Source organism: Pogona vitticeps, chromosome 1 (genome assembly GCF_051106095.1).
Source record: "Pogona vitticeps strain Pit_001003342236 chromosome 1, PviZW2.1, whole genome shotgun sequence".
Lineage (NCBI taxonomy): Eukaryota > Metazoa > Chordata > Lepidosauria > Squamata > Agamidae > Pogona > Pogona vitticeps.
The window spans coordinates 244703983-244726384 of record NC_135783.1 but is presented as its reverse complement, the minus strand read 5'-3'; the positions used below and the strand labels follow the sequence as shown (position 1 = coordinate 244726384).

General features: G+C 42.3%; 1 protein-coding gene across 3 annotated transcripts in view; it reads right to left on the bottom strand.

The window, feature by feature from the left end:
- Window positions 1-22402, bottom strand: part of CLCF1 (cardiotrophin like cytokine factor 1) — a 65386-nt gene that overhangs the window by 19589 nt on the left and 23395 nt on the right. The window contains exon 1 of one of the 3 annotated variants that reach the window (XM_072985385.2): window positions 269-4509. The exons of the other annotated variants lie outside the window; for them this stretch is intronic. Coding sequence (XP_072841486.2) covers window positions 269-422 — 154 coding nt within the window. The 5' untranslated portion in view covers window positions 423-4509. Of the gene's footprint in view, window positions 1-268; window positions 4510-22402 lie in introns of those variants that run through there. 3 annotated transcript variants of the gene reach the window in all.

The following is a 22402-nucleotide window of genomic DNA, read 5'->3' as shown; positions in this document are numbered from 1 at the left end:
CCTGATGCTGGGCTATTTAACAAAAAAACTTTTTCCCCTAAACTGGATGGGGGCTTCTAGACATTTCCAGTTTCATGTCTGACTGGTTTTTTAAATTTGTTTTGTAGTTCTGACTGCCTTTGTGGTCCCCTAAGAATCTCAGAGGCTGAGCGCTGCTCCCCCTGAAAGATCTGGTTAAAGCTGCTCTCCGGTGTCTTAAATAGAGCTCAGAGAAATTACTTTGTTGGATGACAACTCCCAAATGTTTAGCCCAACCATTGCCACCTACCATGCTGGCCGCAGGGTGTTCTGGGAGTTGTTGTCCCAAAGACTGAATGGGGTGTTGTGGGAGGCCAGGCAAATGAAGTTCTACCAAGTTTGAACCAGAAGCTTGCTGTGCTTGGAGCCAATTGGCTAGAACTTGTGATGTCATTGCAACACATACTTCTCCAACTCCCAATGCCTGGAGCGACTCTTGATTTTAATATCCGTCCTTGGGGCAATGATCAAGGCATTAAAACTCCTGCAGTACTTTCAAAAGAGGTTTTAAAAAGCAGGGACAACTTCGTGAAGCAGGTGGGGAAGGATAACAAGTGACAGCTGAGCCAGCACAACTTGCAGATACCTCCGGCTGTTTTTTCTAGTTGTGAGGCTACAAGGAAGCTAAACTCATCCTGCGGCTGGGGGATATATTTCAAGGTATCTTTTTGTATTATATCCATTGTCATTCTAAGCCCACACAGTGCTCTTCAAAGCACACAGAGATGGGCCCAGGAACCAAAGCAGCCGTGCAGCCTGCCTCTAATGTTGAGAGCCACAGATCTTTAGACTCTAACCTTGATGGACATCTTTGCAACCTAGCCAAGTAGCCTAGAATTTTCATTTAGAAGCAGGCTAGCAGCAATGCAAACAGTTTTTTTCTAAAGCCCTCTATCATCAGTGTAGGAGAACCACAGTGTGCTCCTACCCACCCACACAAACACACAAAGTCCTCAGGAACAGAGAACAAAATATAAACAAGCATAACCATTCATATACACATAGAAATCGTAGATCTCTAATTTAAATGTTGTTACAGAAATTGTCCGCAACATAAACACATATATTCCCAGTAATTATTCTTTCCTTAAGAGTATCCTTCACCAAATGCACTATTCTTCCTGAATGCTGCAAATATATTGGCTGAAATCCAAGGGTGAGAATATCTCCAGCAGAGAGTTATTTAAAGTAATTAAAAACTGCTCTCTTCTGTCCTACAGATTTTCCAAACTTTTGCAATCACATGGAAGCCTTAAGAGCCAGAGGACACTACAAGGAAATCTTTATTTATCAAAAGTTGCCGTGGTCAGAAGACATTTTCAGCACGGGCAATTTCCAATTTTCATCCATTGTTCTTTTCTCCGATAAACTTTAAATATTTTTTGAGAGAAGCTATGGATAGCTTTAAAAGAAATGGCCCCAACATTGAACTGCCCTATTGCATAACGTATACTCAGGGGAAAAAAATTAATGTTAGAACAAAATATGGAAAAACGAGTTTCCCATAAGCGAAGATGCCAGACAATAGTGTATTTTATCCTTCTGTCTGTTCAACCTGTATGTAGAACATAGAATCACAGAATAATGGAATTTGTTGTTTAGTCGTTTAGTCGTGTCCGACTCTTTGTGACCCCATGGACCAGAGCACACCAGGCCCTCCTGTCTTCCACTGCCTCCCAGAGTTGGGTTAAATTCATGTTGGTCGCTTCGATGACACTGTCCAACCATCTCATCCTCTGTCGTCCCCTTCTCCTCCTGCCTTCACACTTTCCCAACATCAGTGTTTTTTCCAGGGAGTCTTCTCTTCTCATGAGATGGCCAAAGTACTGCAGCCTCAGAATAATGGAATTGGAAGGGATCTATAAGCCCATCAAATTCAATACGCTGCTCAGTGCAGGAATCCAAATCAAAGTATATCTGACAGATGACAATCCAACTTTCTCTTAATATCATATGGAAAGCTGGATTATATTCAGTTGAAGGAGGAATAAATATTGGTAAAAAAAATCAATAATTTAAGATATGCAGAGGACATAATATTATTGGCAGAAAGGAGCAATAACTTGAAATTACTCAAGATGAAGGTGAAATGAGAAAGTGCAAAAGCAGGACTTCATTTGAACATTAGGAAAACAAAAGGCATAACTACAGAAGAACTACACAACTCTTGCTGCTATGTTTTTAATGAATTGTTGTATCTTACTGCTTTGATGGTGATTTGGTGTTGTTTATGTTTTTTAGTATGTTATTGTTTGATTCTCTTTGTATTTGTATATTCACCATTGTTGCTTTAAATACTGTGTTTTAACTATGTAAGCTGCCTTGGGTTCTTTTTAAGGAGAAAGGTAGGGTAAAAAAAAACAAAATTAAAAAAACAAATAAACAAATAAATGAATAAATATTGTCTTTTGCTGCAGCCAAGAAATTAGAAGGCCAGCCATGAAGGAAGTATCAAAGATATGTCAAGGATATATCATAGGAGACTAAGGTGAAAATAATAAACTCTGTGTTATTACCAGTTGCTACATAAGGATGTGAAAGTTGGATAGTGAAGAAAACTGACAGAGAAAAAGTTGTTTTGTTTGAAATTGTGGTGCTGCAGGAGAGCTTTACAGATACCAATGGATTGCCAGTCTCATTTACTTTTAAAAAATGTCCCCTCCCACTCCAATTTGGAGAAACATCTCCTTTCAACTACCTGCATGCTAATGATATATGCTAACTTCATTTTGATTGACAATCATGATAGCTTTGTGAGCTTTGCATCTTGGATGCCAGCAATATTTAGTTCTGTGATCAGCTTCAGCTCCAGAAATACAAAGAAGTGATTTCAGAGAAGAGGCAAATTTAATGTGAATCATAAGCATGTTAACTTTTCCCCTTTTCTTTCCCAAGCTATAACAAGCCAGGAAGTAGAAAGGTCAGGCTCCATGCTGATGTTGTCATACATTTGGCAAACGTATGTGGTATGCTACACTGCTACCTGTATTCATTATTCACTAACACAAATCTACTAGAGATAGGCAGATCCCAAAATCAAATAAAATATGGAGGGAGAGAACTGACACAACCTACATGCAGCATAATAGGTAAGAGACAGGTTAATGGAAAGCAGTTGGAAGTGAGATGAAATTAGAACACGAGTGGTTATCATATACCAAACCCCTAGGCATAGTTAAATCTACAGTACTTTGCTTTTCTCCTTCCCTTCACCACTGTTTCCCTTGGTGTCTTCTTGGGTTTCAGAATGTATCTTGACAGTGGAGGTGGGAATGATTAGTGATAAAGGATAGTAGGTCTTACTTCGAAATACCATGTAACTGTGTGCCAGATGCAAGACAACATCAGCGTGAACCTCAACCGCAGATTTCCTGTCTTGTTCTACATCAGCAAAGGACAGATGCAGAAGACAGGGGTCGTAATTCATGTTCTTGCATATTCTGCAAGCATAGATGTGTGCTTGATTTTTCTGGCATGTTTATGTTGCCGATAAAGGAGTTGTGTGCATGCCTTTTCACAGGCATCACATCCTTTTGTGGATAAGTTGCGGAGGGGAAACTGTTTCCTGAAATTTGCTAATACCCTCTGAGAAAAGCCACTCCTGCAGAGTACTACTGGGTCAGTAGCAATACCGGAAAGCTGGTGTTATGTCTTTTGCTTTACAGCCTAATATCACAAACCACACAACTGCTGGTCTTTGCTGTGCAACTGTCAGTGGGGTATCTATATACAAAACCCACCTGAATCAGGTGTCCGCAAGAACTTTTTATAGACTTTCACCCATCGAGCCATATGGCTCTTTTGCTCTCAGCAGCTTCTACGTTACACAATGACTCCCTGTTGCTTTCTCAGAAACATAACCTAATAGTCAAGTTCAACGTTGTACTGTGCATTGTTTGCAGTCTTGTGTCAGGAGTTTATGGATGTATGCCTATGGGATTGAGCAGGAACAGAAATTTTATTAGTAAAAATAAGAAATGGTTGATAGAGTTCCCTTCCAAGAATTGGACAAGCAGTTTGGACCTTAAATAAGATCATGGGGTGTGTTGGGTTTGGTGCCATTTACCACTAGGAAAGGCCACTTAGATTCCTTTTTATAAATTAGCTTCATGTATAACATTCATAGGCCAAACTATATCCCATAAAGTATAGACTGCATTGTGTTCTGCCCTGTTGTCCTATATTTCTCCAATTAGGACAGAAAGGGATATCAGAAATAAAATGTAGGAGACGTCAATATATTAGTTATAGCAACATCCAGAGAGAAGAGTCTGCATTCAGCTTTTAAGATGTGTGCCTCTCAGCAACGATTATGCCTACAGCAGGGTGCTCTCGGACAGCCATTTTCATATTTTAATAATCAAGGAGTATTAAGTGGGGACGTGGTGGCGCTGCGGGCTAAACTGCAGAAGCCTGTGCTGCAGGGTCAGAAGACCAAGCAGTCGTAAGATCGAATCCACACAATGGAGTGAGCGCCCGTTGCTTGTCCCAGCTCCCGCCAACCTAGCGGTTCAAAAGCATGCAAATGCAAGTAGATAAATAGGGACCACCTCAGTGGGAAGGTAACAGTGTTCCGTGTCTAAGTCGCACTGGCCATGTGACCACGGAAGATTGTTTTTGGACAAAACGCTGGCTCTATGGCTTGGAAACGGGGATGAGCACCGCCCCCTAGAGTCGGACATGACTGGACAAAAATTGTCAAGGGGAACCTTTACCTTTACCTTTACCAAGCAATGAAAAGCCTTTTTGCTACCATTTCAACTCAGCATATTATAGAAAAAGAAGGAGAGCAAGGGCTAGAACTATAACAAGATGGTTTTTCCCCTTCTGCTTTTTGATAGAAACATGCAAGGCAACGAACAATAATTTAAAAAGGTGAACAACAAAAACAATGATTCATCTCAGTTTAGTCACTGAATCCCACTGCATGTGCTGCAGTGTTCAGAGAGAAACGACTGGGCACTACGGAGTGGGGAGGACATAGGGTTGGCATGACAGAGAGAAGAATTCAGAAATGCCTGTTAAGAGACAAAATACTATGGGGTACAGAAAGAAAAAGAGGTTTAAACTGAGACATTGTTAATATGGATAGGCTGCTCCAGCATTTTGAATTTAGGATGGATAGAGGGTCAATGCTGGGCTGGCTGGCTACCTCCAATTTAATATGAATTTAGCACACTGCAGGTGGGAATCATTTAATCTGTTGTGTTTCCTCTGACCAAATAGTAAACCGCTCCAGAAAGTCTCCTGTTTTTTCTTCATACCACAGCATCCCAGCTTGCAGGAACCATGGTTTTCCTTTTGAAACTTGATTATATAACTCCTTCCTTCCTTCCCCTCCCTATTAGTTTTTTCATATTAATTTCATCATTTTATGAAGGAAGGACGTTCTTGCTCAGGACTGGTCCAAGATAGCTTATTCCCTAACACTAAAGAAAAGACGTCCCTCTCCTGTCATCCCACATACCAAAACCAACTGGATTGGCAGCTGAACCTTCGTCAAACACCAGAGAGAAGGAATCATTCTCCATCTTATTAGTGGGCAGCAGACAAAGGTGGATACATGCAAATAAACATTTGTATCCTCCAACAGAGGGGAATGACTGCTGAGCTGCTATTGCTGCCTTTAATAACCTGAGGCATTTGCCTCACTCTTCCAGATGGTAAGGGCACCCCATGGTCCCCATCTTTTCTACTCTTTCCTTTGCTTAGGTCAGCAGAAATTATGGGAAAAGGTTTCATTCCCAGAAATTCATACAGTGTATTGATCTTACAATTCTTTCCTATTTATAACAACACAGAATTAATGTCTGTGGCAATCAACAGCATTTCCTCCTATTGAAATATTCACTAAAGTGATTCCTTGAAACAATGAAGTTCAGGATGTCTGGCAATGTAATTTGCTGGTTGTGTAGACCAGCCATAAGTCTGCGGTAAGTTAGACCTCACAGGTAAGTGGGCAGCGCCACAGGGCTGGCTGCATTACAGGGGAAGGGGAGGGGAGATATTGGCAATTGCACCACGTGCCTACAAATCCCAGAGAAGTAAAATAAAAGCAACTAACCACTTCATTTTTAATTAATGATTTAAAAAGAAGAAGAAGAAGAATTACCTCCATGGACACAGGCCTTGTTGAGGCGGAGGGGCTTGCGTGCTTCAGTGAGGCTGAAAGCTATGCTTGTGGTAGAGTCACTACCTGAAGGGTTTTGCAAGCCAGACTAACTGTGTGCATCAACCGTCAATTATGATGAAGAAATAAACAGAAATCTAAACTAGATCAGTTGTCACCCAGGTCAACAAGGACCATGTGAGATGCCCCTGGACATCTGATGACAAATGGGCTACAGGGCTCTCAGCATTGTCAAGGAACCAGGGCAGGCTGTTGCAAAGCTATTGGAACAACATAAATGCAAAACTTGGACTCCTGCCAAAAATTGAGAAATTATGAAATGCTATTATGAGGCAAACCCAACAGCTTATGGTTTTCAAAAAAAGAATGATTGAAATTTTGAAAAGGAAATGCCCAAATAGTGACATAACTGAACAACAATTAATGGACCAGAGAAAGTTTATCATTCGGAGTAAAGTGTTTTTAGGACTGGAATTTCAAGAACTAGAAAAGGTGGCAAAAGAAAAATCAACACAAAACAATGATCACAGTATGGAAGACAAATGAAGAGTAGAAGTAGACACTATAGTGGAGGAAAATGTATCAATAGAGAACAGCTTATGGAACAACCGAGGAATTATGAGCTGACAAAATTGCAGACATCACTGAGGGGAAAAATAGCAAAAATAGTGTGCCAATTACAAAGTAAACCAGTAAAAGATCTACTAAGAGGTGCAAATATAATAATGAGAACAATCCCAAGCAACACACCATAGGAAATAAACCAGCTCATGTATAGCACAGCTACCATAATTACCATGGAACTTAGTTACAAGCTAAATTTAGTTACAAACCCAGAAAACACCTGGCACTCGAAAATGGAAAATTTAGCTGGGAAACAAACAAACAAAAAATTAAATGGAGACATTAGCAAAACACTTGAAAGATTCAAAACTTAAAAATGAAAAAGTAAAAACCAAACTGTGCAGAATATATGACCTAGAAAACAGTTGTTTAAATTATGGAAGAATTAAAACAATGGGTAACAGCTACAGCAAAGAAAATTGAAAGATATGATGAATACTTGAAACCATATAGAGAAAACACGTAATTTTGAAATAACAATTGATTGTTCTATAAATCACTAGGAAAAATGCAGAGCAAAAGAAATTAGTCTCATATAAAGATGATGCTCTAAAATTTTGGAAATAAATTTGGGAAAGTCCAACCAGCCATAACAAAAACATCTCATGAATTAAAGACATTTGTAAAGAAACTCAAGAAAAACATATAGATGATAGTGTAATAACAACTGAAATGATTAAGAGACAAGTAAAGTCTGTGAAAAAATTGGAGTGCACCTGGTTCAGCTGAGCTGCATGGATTTTGGTTAAAGCATTTAACAAGTTTCCATCAATCTATAGTAGTGGAATTTAATCACTTCAAAATTGTACAGTGAAGATTGAATGACAACAAGCCACACATTTCTGATAATAAAAGATCATTCAAAGGCTGATGAACCAGTAATCACTTACCACTTACACACCTCCCAATGATGTTCATAACTCCTCAAAGGGAATACTTGCAAGATCAATATATAATACTTTTATTTAAAATTTCCCTATGCCCAACTGAACTTTTAAAAGTCAAGAGGCACAAAAGATCAGATGTTTATTGATAAAATGATACTAAAGAATGCAAAAAGATGAAAAACAAATCTTAACATGGGCTGGATAAACTATCAAAAGGCAATTGACTCATTGCCACACAGCTGCATTAATACCTGCCTGAATTTTGGGGGGATTAGTAAAAATATTCAGAAGTTCCTCAAGAAATACGTGTAAAAATGGAAAACTGTCTTAATGGCCTATGGTGAATAAAGTTAGCATTAAAAGAGAAATATTTTAAGGGGATTCTTTGCCACCAGTGCTGTTTAGTATCTCATTAATATCCATGTCAATAATTTTAAATAAAACTGGATTGGGCTGCAATATTTCAGAAAAAGCAAGAAAAAAAATTACCATCATACATGGATGACCTAAAACTATATGCAAAAAATTCCACTAAGATAGAATTATTGCTAAACACAGTGCAAATATTTAGTGAAGATATTCAAATAAAATTTGGAATTGACAAATGTGTAGTTCTGTCTATACACCATGGCAAGATCCAAAAACCAAAGAAATTGAGTTAAAATGGCAATATTATAAAATCACTATCAAGTGATGAAAACTATAAATACCTTGGAATACTAGAAACAGATAACATCCCACACACAAAAGTTAAAGAACTGGCAGAAAGGGAATATATCAAAAGACTGTGGAAAATCTTAAAATCAAAATTAAATGGTGGAACTACAATTAAAGCCATAAACACATGGGCAGTTCCAGTAATTAGATACCCAGCTGGAATAGACTGGACCCAAAATGAATTAGAAGAACTGGATTGAAAAACACAGAAATTAATAACGTGCATTGCACACTATATCCAAAAAGTGATGTGGACAGATTAAATTTACCGTGAAAAATTTGAGGCCATGGATTATTGCAAATACAGCAGGTAGTAGAGGAGCAAAATGAAGCCTAAATGATTGTATCAGTGCAAGCAGAGAAAAATTACTTTGGAGGTGAAAATGGAGAATATTTTGAAAACAACAGAACAAAGGCTCAATAAAAGAAACAACCATTTGAAAATAAATTAAACAGATGGAAAAATAAACCACTACATAGATGACACCAGAGAAATATTGATGGAAAGCATGATCATAATTCAACATGGGCATGGCTAAAACTGGCAAACATTAAGAAAGAAACCGAAGGCTTGATTTTTGCTTCACAAGAACAAGCACTCCAAACCAATGTGATGAAAGCTATGGTCCAAGGAATTAGTGCCAACAGCAAACAGTGTCATGCCGCATCTGTGAATGCCCAAAGGTTGCAGAAACAGATTACAAAATCTAATATGACAGAGTGGCAAAATTAGTGCACTGGTTGTTATGCAAAAACTATAACTTGCCCGTCTCTAAAAGCTCATAGGAGCATCAGGTAGAGAAGGTGTCAGAAAATGATGAAGTCAAGATCTTGTGAGATTTCCAAATCCAAACCAACACCTGGAATATAACACACCAGACACAGAACAGAGAAATGTCTGGATCATTGACATTGCATGGGATGCCAGAGCTGAAAATAGAGAATTAGAAAAACTAACAAAATACAGAGATCTGGCAATCGAAATATCTCACGTGGATGAAACACACTTCAGTGGCCCCATAGTCATTGGGGCTTTGGGAATAATATCAAGAAATTTCAAACAGTATTATAATCAGTTGCAGTTCTCAGAAATAAACACCATCAGAGCTACAAAAAACAGTAATATTAGGAACAGCATACATACTTCACTGATATTGAAGATACTTTTTGGTTAAAACTCATAACTTATATAATGCTAGTCAATGTTTTTATAATTATTATTTATAATCAAAATTATAAAAACATTGACTGGTATTATATAACAGTTACAAGTTTTGTTGTTGTTATATAATACTAATTAACTAATACTAATTAACCCATAGCCAGAGTTCAATTCCCCATGATCCATAGAGTCCCTTCCAGCTTTGCAGTTCTAAGATTATGATTTTAATGATTCAACACCAGGAGTCATTCCAAAATCTTTGGTTGCTGATTTAAAACACTTATCGATAGCTGCAAATTTGCTTCCTGAAATTGAAAAATCAGTGATTTTGCAAATGTGTCACCACACCCATAAGCGTTTAGGACACGACTCCTCATTTTTACGCTTCACCCTTGCTTCTGCCCCCTACATCAGCAATGCTGAGAAATAAGATGTCTATGATGATGACGACTACAACGACAATGATATCATAAAGTTGATTACTATTCATGGCAATATCTTCCAATGTTTCTAGGCATGGAGTATTTACTACTTCAATTGAGGGCAGGATGGGGCAGATTGCCCAAGACTACACAGGCTGGCTGCCCTCCTGAGAGGCACAGTGGGGAATCAAACTCCTGACTTCTGGCTCTGCAGCCAGGTAATCAACTCTAGCTGAGTGGCAAGGATTCCATCTCCCAACTGTTTAACAATAGCAGCAAAGTGCCTCTCCACCCAAATTATATGGTGGAATCAAGAGAGCTTAAGCAGCTAGAAGTGGATTTGTGGAAGGAAGGAGGGCTGTGAGCTCCGTTAAGTTCAGGCATGAAAAAACACATTCCTGGACTCAGAAGTCTTAAAACCTAATGTATGTCTTTTGCTTCAGCCCCAGGTTGCTGGATCAGTATGTTCAAATATCTTTTAAAAAACAGCCCACAAATGTCCATCCTTGCTACTGTATAAAACTCAGATCCTTCCATATTAAATGAATTTCCTCCTCATCTTTGTAAGTTGAATGGGAATGGGTCAGTGGACCACTATAACATTGGACTGGCTAACATTGTCTCCAGAGATAGTTCAGACTTGATTTGATGTAGGCGCCACCGGTTAATCTTTCTTATAGTCCAGGCTATATGCGAAGTTCTGCTCTTCCAGCACTACATTTCAAACAAATCAATTTTTTGCCTGTCAGCTTTCTTTACTGTCCAGCTTTCACATCCAGCTTTCACATACAAGAATGTGGATGTGCTTGGTTTTTGTCTCCAGTGACACATCCCTTACACTGGATACGCTTTTCTAATTGGTGCCCATCCTAGTCTCAATCTTCTTCTGATTCCATGGCTGAGGAACCTCCATTTAGATTGATGACTGAACTGAGGTATACAGAATCTCTAACTATTTCAAATAATTGTGGCTACTGGGCTGAGTGAAATGTTGTTTTGTTCAAATAACATGGCCTTATGAGCAGTATCAATAAATATATAAACTTGCGTAAGAACTCAGTATCTGTAACTCTAATACTGTATCTACTACAGAGCTAAGGAACAACTGAAAGGATCCCTAATTGATCAGCTAGCTGCCTTGCCCCTAAGATGTGCTTGAATTACACTAGTATGGGAAGTGACTTCTCTGTATATGTTAATAAAACCAGGAACATCTGGAACCTATCATGGTAGCAGCTGTGATCAAACTCAATGTCTCTTGCTTCTAAAATGCACCCCCCCCCGCCACTGAGCTACAGAAGAAAAGTCAGTAGTGGTTGGAAGTGAAAGGCACTTAGGGCGGTAATCGTAAGGCATAGACTTAGGCTCAGAGCTCTGTTCAGCATTAAATGAACATGATTTTGCCAATGGCAGATAAAAGAGTCATTGGGTGTTCTGGAAAACTGTCCAAGATTCCTTGTTCCACATATTTGGGGGTGGTGGTGTTTCCCACATGCATAAACAACTGCAATTCCCACTTGTCTTGTTTCACACCATGTGTCTGTAACTGGGTTGTAAAACTGTGGGTCTTCCACAGGTTTGGAGTTGAGTTCCCAGAAGTCCAAGCATGCACTATCAACGGCAATGGGATAATTAGGATTGTAGAACAGGAAAGACTAACTGTTTTGCAGCTTTTAATATATGGCTTCACATGCCATGTTATTTTGCTAAGAAAATGAGAAGGTAATGAAGTGCCATCCCCACCCCTTTCTTTTCTTTTCTTTTCTTTTCTTTTCTTTTTCTTTTTTCTTTTTTTTTTTTTTTTTTGACTGGGGTAAGGCCAGCTGGAACAAGCAAGCACTGGGGCACTTTCTTTTTCTAACAGGAAGGGAATCTGGGTAAATTGGCCCAAAATCCAAGTAAAACCAAACTAATCAGTGTTTGTTATTTCAAAACTAATCATTGTAGGCATCCTTCAGTCTCAAGAGACTATGGTATCGTGCTCTGTATGAAGGTCTTGGAACAGTGTCTTGTGTGGCTGAGAAGGCCAATTCGAGAGTGACAATCCCTTCCACACTGGAGACAAATCCAATCTGTCCCCTGTCCAGCTCCCTGGTTTTGCTTGTTTCGGGACTGCCTCTTTGCCTCGGTCTGCTGTACAAGTGTCTCTTTAAATTGGGACAGGCCATGATGCACCGCCTGCCTCCAGGCTGAACGCTCAGACGTCAAGGTTTCCCATCAGGTAATATGGCAACCCAGAACCAGGAAATCAAACCTAGCCAAGCCAAACCAAATAGGGGCCAGTCAAGCACAGAATATACCCAGCCTCTGAAATGGCTACCACCATTTGTTCCATGGCTTCCATTCTGCATTGCCTTACAGCATACACAGTGGACATCGTTTTTCCAGATTCTATGCTGCTGTTGGGGATTTGTGGAAGGCTCCCCAGCTTGTCTCTGTATTATTGTTGACAGGTCCTACGCAAGAAGAAGGCTCATGAGTTGTGATTCTGGCGTTCCCCTTCTTGTATAAGTCCAAATGAAACAGTGTCTCAAGTGCATGTACCCATTAGCTCTCTAATGAGTTCACTTGCTTCACTCTTGTTTTTTTGGTGTGCCCGAGTGCAACACACATGAAAAGAGCTTTATGCACAAAGAGATAGGTCTGTGGGTTTTAATGCCACTGCACAAACAAAAAGCAAACATTTTCCTCCCTCAGCACCTTTCACCCTGAGATTCGTCTCACCACCTGTCAACTTGGAAAAGCGCAGCAAGCCGCTGAGACTCCAGCCGGTATCCTGAAACTCTTGTTACTTGCTGTCAAGTCAGAACTGACTTAAAGTGGCTTTAATCAGATTTCAAGGTGAGTTAATTAAGGAATGACTTTATCAATTCCACTCCCCTCATGAGTTTCCATGGCAGAGCCAGGAAATCTAACCCAGGTCTCCTGAGTCCTACTCCATTACCTGATAGTCCTGAAACTAGGCAACTCTAAATCCCACTCTCCGCAATTCTTTTATGGAGTTTCTCAATGCCAAAGCCCAAGTTAATATTTTCTGCGCTTGCTATCCTGGCCTGTAAGGATATTGCAACACTGGATATGCTTCCAAATTGAGTTGTAACAACAATTAGGAATATGAGTGCTTCACTATCTCTTGCTGAAGATATACCAAGGACATTTTTCCATGTCTTTTATCTGGTATTTCGTTTTCTAAAGGAGAAGTCATTTTATACCACTAGGCTTTTGGGCATCCTGAAACTTCCTCTGTCCTTTAGGACAGTGCAAACCATTACAGTACATACTTTTCCACGACTCTTCTGCCATTCTGTTTTACGGGGATTTGAAATTGCAGACGGGGACTTTTTTTGGCTACAGTAATCTCTTTCTCTCCTTCTCCCTCTTGCATTTTTTGGGTGATGATTTCCTTAACACAGCCTGAGAAAGGATTATGGTGAGCTCAAAAACATGATTGTAATTTGGGATCTTTGCTCACTTGTAATAAAGATACTGATCTACTGTTACTTCACAGCATTTTCCCCCCTAGCGGTTCAGTCTGGCTGTCTGGAGACTACTGCACAGTATTTGCAAAACAGTTGGTGATGAGAAATGAGGCATTAAGTGCAAATAAAGTGAAGAGGAAAACACAACACAGCAAATACTTTAAGGTCATTGACAGAAATGATAATGTAACTACATTGGCTGGAAGCTGGTGTTTTTGTTAGCAGGGCACAAATAAATCACAGGTCTCTGCCCCATGTGGTCTACCAGAAAACACATTAGCTGTATTTAGAATAGCTATCTAATACACAAGTGAAATGTATTTCTACCAGCCTTTGGTATGTGCTGACGTATTTTTTGCAGAACGGTTTTAAAATAGGTGGTTCAACAGAACTAACATTTTTACCCAAAGTAGGAACACCAACTTTTAGCATCATTTTGGGCCACAGTTGTTTCGCAGAGAAAGCTTTCCCCATCACTTAATAATTCTGCAGTTAATAAAACGAGCTATATTTACAAATGCTTATATCAATAAATTTGTTAAGTCTTGAAGATGCCAAAAGATTTTTGCTTTTGCTCCAACATATTTGCACCACAGCTATCCTTCTCGAAAATGCAGAATTTATGTGTCAGGCTACTTCTTGAAAGCCCAGGGCTAGGAAAAACTAAAAAGTGGGTCAAGCCAATTTTAATATCTACAGATAAGCACAGGAACACTGTTTATATCAAACCCCGTAAGTCTTTTCACATTCACTCTCTGGATCTATTCCATTTTATTTGGCACGATATAGTGCTGTTGGCAGTGAGGTGTCGGTCTCGGCGCAGAGAATGTCTACAGTCATGAGTGAGGAGCTCGTGGTCCTATATGCAGCATGCACTGTACAGTCTATATGTCTTCCTGAGGCAGCAATGATGCCCATTTGCTTGGCAGGAAGTTTAACTTCCAAGTTTAACATCAAGTTGCCTAAGAACTCCAAGGCACACGAGTTGCCTGTAAATGACTGCTCTTAGTGTTCTCAGGTTCCCTGTTCCTTGTTAGGTAATTCTGAGAGGTAAAACAATCATGCAAGCTGTCCACTGTGGATCTTTTTCAGATAGGTAGCCATGCTTAGTCTGTTTCTGCGTAACAAAACAAATCATAACCTTGTGGCACTTTTAAAACCAGCATTTTAATTCTACCAAGAGCCTTCGCAGAAATTGCAATCCGCTGTCTTCGTCTTCAGATGAAGAAACAGGCTGCCATCCCAAAAGGCTCCTGCTGACATAAACCTATACTGTACGCCTTACTGTAAAGGCACCATAAGATTCTCTCCCCCACCCTCTCTTGTGCTGCAAGACAACAGACAGCCTTGTGGTATCCTACAGACCAAGATGTTTTATTGAGCACAAGCTCTTGTGGCACCCAGCCCAATTTCTGCATTGCATGAAATGCTTCAGTCCACAAAAGATAGTTATGCCGGACAGAACTCGACAGTCTTTAGAGCGCCACAAGTCTCTTTTGTTTTCTCCTTATTATTGCTCCTTATTATGTCTTAAGTACCAAGGGGCCCTATGCTGCCTGCTCATGACTGACCCTATCTACGGCTCCCCTCCCCACCCCACCGCCGCAGGGGTTATGCCCCAGTGAGGTTTATTTTGCACCCCTGCCCCCATCCTGCCCGCCACTGACAGGCAGCCCGGAAGATGGCAACACGCAAGCGCCCCCCCCCCCCGCCCGCCCGCCCGTTGCCTTAGGGAACTCTGATGCCCGACAAACCTTGTGAGGTAAATTACCAGGAGAACAAGCGAGCGCAGAAGGAAGAGTGGGGTGGGGAAGAGGGCGGAGGGGCAGGGCAGGGCAGCTGCCTGGACTAGAGCAACATGCGGCGGCCACGGAAGGAGGCGAAGAAGCGAGGGATGAAATCCTCTCTCTCTCTCTCTCTCTCTGCGTAGTTTGCACAGCCTTGCCAGCTCCTAATGGAAAGAGCGTGTCCAGCTGGCAGGGCTGCATGGGGAGAACGGGAGAGAGGGAAAGGGATGGGGTGGCGGGCTTCCTTGGGCCCCCTTCCTCTCCCACCCACCCGATGTCAGCCCCTCCTCGACGACGCCCCTTCGCCTCTCTCGCTCTCGCTCTCCACCCATCTCCCTCGGCCGCAGGGGCTCTCCTTTTCTCCACTTCTCTCGGCCTCCCCCTACTGCGAGCCTTCTGGTGACCCCCTCCCCGCCGGCCTGGCCCAGGGCCGGAGTGGAGCTGGCCCTGATTCAGCGGAGGAAGCCGGCAGCCCATTAAAGCAGGTGTCACATGTTCCTTCACCTGGGTCACTTGGCATGTACAGGCGCCACGATTTCCCTTTAAGAGCCCAGCCTGGAGAGGGGAGGGGGGGACCCTGGGGGCAGGATCCAAGGGATAGAAAGCCACGGTTCCCACTGCAGGCCTGGACCGCGCGCACACCCCACACATGGAGGGGCCCAGGCAGTCCGAGCGTGTGAGATCCATTATAATCCCACCCACTTACAGTACTTCCTTCCACCACAGAACATCAGCATCGCCAAATACAAGCATGTACGGAAATCGTCAATATCTGTTTGGGTCCTGTAACAACATCGTTCCCCAAGTCACACACCTTCTGACCTACAAATCAAACGGGGACAACTGAAAGGGGGCTGAAGATGCCAAACGGACAAGGCGGCGGGGGGGGGGGGGGAAGAGTAATCGGTTTGTGCAAATCCAATCCTTGCCAAGATCAGCTGCTTTGGATGGATCTCTATACACAGTTCCAAGGCCTGGTGATTCCTATATAGTGGGTCACAAGGGTGTGTGTGGGAATTTTCTAGATCATCAGACTGCCAGACGTTACAGTATGTAACACAAGTGACTGGAGGAACTGAGAACAAAATCCAGATTTTGTTAGCATGTCCCTGTTTGGGAAGCAATGGGGTGCCTGATCTCACCTCAGTAAAACTGGCAATACTGAGGCTACAATCTGAAGCACATTAGCTGGCGAGCAGAAGTCCTGCTGTCCCACTGCACTGCAAATCAGGAACACAGAGAAGCAGCGGCCATAAACTAGAAGTGGGAAATCTGAATCACGGAACAGTCGAAATCATAGAGAAGCAAGCATCCAGATGAAGCAAACATGCTGTATTAACATTGTGTAAACGTAAATTTGTTTAAAGCACCTCTCTTCTATTAACAACATCAAAAAGTGACAAATTTTCCAAAGTTCTATAAATGTCACTTGTGAGGAAGCACCCGAAAATATCAAAGATGTTTTGGATTTTTGGTGCTCCAAAATGCTGCATATAAGCACCCAGAATGGGATTATCCCAACATACCTCTGAGTTTTGGTTGCACAAACACACCAAAATATCAGGAAGCGTGTTTTCTGGATCCAGGCATGTCTCTTTCACCTGTGCTGGACTGGACTGTTCAGTGCCAGGCAGAAAGCTGGGGCTATGATTGTCCAAGACTGCCTCTCCACTTGGAATTATGGGAAATATTTGCCTTGAGCAATTAAAGGAAATTGTATCTAATATCTGAATGCCCAAATTTGCCTCCTTGTATATTTTGTCCCGTCACAAACTGTTGCAGAGCTACGTTGGGCCTTCTCTAATGCTTCAGAGGAGAGGCTTTCTGGGGGACCTCTCGCTGTCTCAGTAATAAGAGAATTCATTTCCCCGCTGAGCTTGTAATATTGAGGAAGCAAAAATGGCACCTGTAGACAAGTATTGCTAATAGCATTTCTCACATTTTAGAGTTCTCTCCCCAGAAGTGAATGATACTTTGAATGGATCCTATCACATAATTCCAATCAAGAGAAATTGTCGTAAGTAGAGCCATAATTAGGGAAGCGCAACTGCTGTTTTTATCCACAGTGCAAAAATCTAGGGGGTAAAAATATGCTGCTAGAGCAGCATGAACCTGCTTGTGGTAGATGCTGTTGGAATGGCATGAACCTGCCCACTCTGAGTGGATATACCACCTCCAGATCACCCTCAGCAGAAGGAAAGACAAAACCCATCGAGGTTGGGAGCTCAATTCCCTATTGTGCCTCTTTGACAGGCTGGACGTGATGATTCATAAGGTCCCCTTCCAGCTATGCAGTTCTAAGATTATTATTATTAATCTGATTTGAAGCTTTTTATCTTGGCAAGGTTGTGTTTTTATGATACTTCTGCTACTGATTTTTATTGTTTTTATCATATTGTTGTATAACTTGTATGTTCCTTTTAAAAAAATGTTTCATTCCACTTTGAAATTTTGCAAGTCACCCTGGGAATGTTATTGAATGATGAGGCATAAATCCCCAGTTATATAAGCAAGTGCAGAGATAAGATGTAGATACAGATATACATTTAATCTGCACACATACCTACATGTATCTATATGTAAATACATGCATACATACATCTAACATAGATAAGCAGATAAGATAGCTAAAGGGTAGGCAAACAGGGATTAATGCAAAATGGTATGCAAGGCTGCTCTGTTTATTTTATTTATTTAATTAATTTATATCCCGCCTATCTGGTCAGGTGAGGATGATGTAAGCTTTATGGTAAGGTGAAGCAGAAGAGATAGGAGAAAATGACCCTGGCATGGTTAACTGTCTAAACCACTAAGCTATCCAGCAGGCAAGAAGGGGAAATGTGAAAAGCATTCTGCAAAAATTATTTTGTCACTTTCCGATCCAGGAAGCTGCCAAGTGTTGTGGTCTTGCAATAAAATGCGGTGCACACCCTTAAAATTCCCAAACTGCTCACACAAATGAAACCAGAAGTGAATTTCTGGCAACTTTTCATTTTGATTTTTTGGAAAAAAAAAAAACCACCAAAATTTCCTGATATGACCCTCGGTGGGTTTTGGGAGTGGAAAACTGACCTTCACATCCTTAAAAGTTGCTCACCCAGATTTAGGATCTATTATAGAAAGCTCCCTGCAGTGGCCAAGTCTGAAAGACAGGGTTAGGCATTGCACATCAGTCACACGTGAGAAAAGAACCCCAGTTATACAGATTCTTCTCAGTCCTCTGTTGTACCGATATTTTTCCCCAGCAGCCACATGGTTCTGTTTGAACTGTTGGGAAAGTGTGAGGGCAAGAGGAGAAGGGGACGACAGAGGACGAGATGGTTGGACAGTGTCACTGACTTTGACCCAACTCCAGGAGGCAGTGGAAGACAGAAGGGCCTGTCCTGCTCTGGTCAACGGGGTCACAAAGAGTCGGACATGACTTAATGACTAAACAACAACAACAGGGAGGCATTTTTCTTGGGTGTCTTGAGGGAGGGATGTAGAGAGCCAAGGGTGAGGGAGGGACGGATGTGGTTTGTTAACGAGGATGCATCATTTGCACCATAGTCCATGGTGAATCCAGCACTGAAAAAAAAACCCTCTGTGGTGCCCCCTTCCCTTGTTGATGCCCTCAGCACGTGCTTCTTTTACTTGGTGGTTAATCCAGCTCTGCTCCCTGGGCAATAAAGTTAAGTGTATACCTGTGTACCATTGTCTCTTATCTACTGTACTTGTCTATTAGGAGGCTAACATTTTGCCACATTCAGTATTCTGGAAGTCTATGAATCCAGCCCAGGCAAACAGAACTTTCAAACAATATCTAATTTTATTATTTTGCTCTTGGTGTTAAGGCATTTTCACATGAATGCCAAGCCACCATAGAATGCAAGGCAGAGAGGGCAAGCCCCATTCTGGAAAACCCCTAGAGAAATAAGGGTTAATAATGATAGCAAAAGCACAAAAGAGATATTTGCTCTGCATCCTCCCAAGAGTAAATCCAGCCGCTGCCAGAGAAACCAGCTCCTTGTTCTCTACATTGGATGATAGTGGGTGAAATCTGCAGATCTCCGCAGCATGAGAGAAGCCCTAAAGTGGATTAGGGATATCTATCTTTGTTTGGGACCTTGGTGATGTACACTGTGAGCCATCTGGCTCCTTTGAATGCTCAGAGCTGCAGGGAGTTGAATAAACAGTCTTTTTTGGCTCCCTGGCATCCTGTCCATACGTGGGGCTGCAACGCACCTCCCTGTGCTCTGTCTGCCAGGCCTGTGCTGGGCTGGGCTTCATTCCCTAGCACAGCAGGCACTGTGACCTGACCTTGCTGGGCGACTCAAGCTCAGTCCAGAACAGCTTTCTTTTGCAGTACTCTGTAGCAAGTCGGGGAAACAATCCTTTATATGGTCTGCAAAGTGCTGCCTCACTGGACACCACAGGGATATTTGGCTGCTTGAAGTCATTGACTATTAATGTTTCTAGTGAGGGAAATGGGCCGGCTTCTTCCTTCAGCCCTGTATGCTGCCCCTGCCCACACCTCCCAGCCTCCTCCCTGCAAATGAGTCCCAACCCCAACTTGCTAACCAAATTCTGTCCCAGTTCAGGGCTCCCCATAAAAATAGTACTGACTCCATTCTGTGATTCCACCCTCATCCTGCTATTCTAATCCTCAGCGCCCTGTAAATAGCTCCATTTATGCCCCATGATTCCTGCAAACCTGTCCCTGGGATTACAGATGCAAATAACTCTCCTGAACCCACCCACCCCCATTCTCATCTACAAGGCAGCTTTCAACAATCTCAGCATCTAAGGTCCCCCAAAAGGTGCTGCTGCCCACAGGTTCCAGCAAATGGGTTAGCTCTCGATTCCTCTCCCCCCCCCCCCCGTTGGACCATGGTGCAACTGATGCATCCTCCTTAACAAACCACATCCCTTCCTCTCTCCTCCTTGGCTCTCTAACTCCCACCCTCAACAGTTGCATCAAACAGGAGCAGGAGTCTTCCACTTCCTTCTGATTTTAGTTATTATGAGTACGCAGGATGTGGATATTTCAAATACACTTCTCCCTTCAACAACACTGGGGTTAGGGGCTCCAGACACCACCACCCCCCGTACAGTTCAAAATCTGTGTATAATTCTTATGCCTCTCAAAACATAAATTCAAAGCAGGAAAAAGTTGATCAACACACACACACACACCTCTCCCTTCAAATCTGCATCAACATCCAGGCCTGCCCCAGCACCCTCCTCAGCTACCATGTGCAGCCCCTATGACAAGAAAGGAGACTGACTGGGCTGCTGCTATCAGAGCAGGGGCTGCCACAAGGCCAGCAACACTGCCTGAGCACACACACACCCCTTTCTTCATGCCCCCTGGAAGTGAATAGCAGCACAGTATTTGTTGAATATTGACTGACTGACTGACTGACTGACTGACTGACTGACTGACTGACTGACTGACTGAGTTATGGTGGGGGGGACCCTGCATAACCCAAACAGCGCTGCTCAGATCCATGTAATTCAAGGGAGTAGTGTATTATGACTCTTTGCAGACTGGTTTTGGAGAACCTGATGCTTTTTAAAAAAATTTTTAAAATGACATGTACAAGGAGCCCAAGCCTATCTAAATATTATCCTGCCTTCTTCAAAAGCCTTCCTCATCAACCTAAGAATGTAGGGCATTAAGTCACATTACAGTTCATCCAGACTCTGAGTGGAGGGAAAGTCCTGGATTATGCTCCCTCAGATCTATTTTCTCCATGATGTTACGCTCACCGCCCCACATAAACAGGCTGCACCCAGGGTCACACTGCACCCAGGGTCACAAAATGACTAAAACAAGGCTCGCTAGGGCTATCTTGATTCCTTACATTGCCTGCTCTTTTTGAGAGCACCTAAAACAATTTTACTAATGCATCTTCATTTTTTAAAAAATCAGCACTGGAGGAAATTGATGAGAGATAATGAAGAATGTGCCAGTGATTTGTTATATCTAAATGTAAACATCTGCATTGTAGGTTGCAGGAAATTGCATATTTTGTCATTACAAAGTAGGTAAGATGATACCTTTTTCTGCCAGAGCAGGAGTTTGCATGCTTTGTATTACACAGAACTTGCCATTAGGCAGAACAGAAAAGTACTGTCTATGCCAAAATATTCTGCAGCCAGCATTTCAAAAACCTAGGGGTGGCAGGCGGGGGGGGGGGGAAGCATGCCTCATTCACTCAAAAGCTTTGATTGCTCATTACCACACCATGAGTCACCAGCTCACATAACAAGTGTACACTTATGTTATTATTTTATTTTTTTAAATAGTTGGGAGGGCACACTTAGGTCTTCTCCTATAACCTGGAAAGGAACAGAGGGAAGAGGCAGAAACCTCACTGCCTCACATGGGCTCCTAAATTCCCTTTAGCTTTGTGTCCAACCCTGGTCCAGAAGGCAGGAGGGAGGGAAGAGGAGAATGTGGTGGGGGGTGGGGCAAAGGAAGCTGTGCCTGGCAAGGCCCTGGAATAGATTGACCCTGACAGATGTTTACAGTGGTGCCGAAGGAAGGGGGGTTATTACAGAGCCGCAGACTAAACAGACCTTGATGCAGGGAGGGGCTGATTTCACTACCCCCAGTCCTTCCAAATTGTCCTTCTAAAAAAAGGGGGGGGACTGATTCTAGGAAGGGGTGAATCCTATAGGAAAACCTTCTAGTAGAGTCTGTGGCAGAAATAACTCCTTGTCCCTGAATGTTGTCCTAGACAGTTTCTAAGGACAGGCTGCTACTGAAGAGGGTTGAGATATGGCAAGATTGGGATGGGGGGGATGGAGGGGGAAGAGATCCAAAGGAGTATGACATGGTGGTGACTCAGAGGTGAGGCTGGTAGTTGGAGGGAATTCCATGTGGGGGAAGAGAGGGAGCCTGGCCAGAACAATAAAATGACCTTTCTGGCCTTGCAAGAAACCACGGAGACTCCTGACGTCAGAGTCCAGTTACGAAAGTGCCTGTTCCCAACATAGGGAAAGGTCACGTCTGGTTCCTTCCAACACTTTTCCATCCAACTAACATCTCTCTAGGCGTGTAGTGGGGTTGGGGGGGGGGTGTCTATGTGTGTGTCTGTAATGGGAAAGAGTGCGGTTGGTGGGGGAAATCCCATCACTTCCCAGAACTGGGGGCTCTCATCTTGCTTCTCCTGCCAACAACAGTCCATC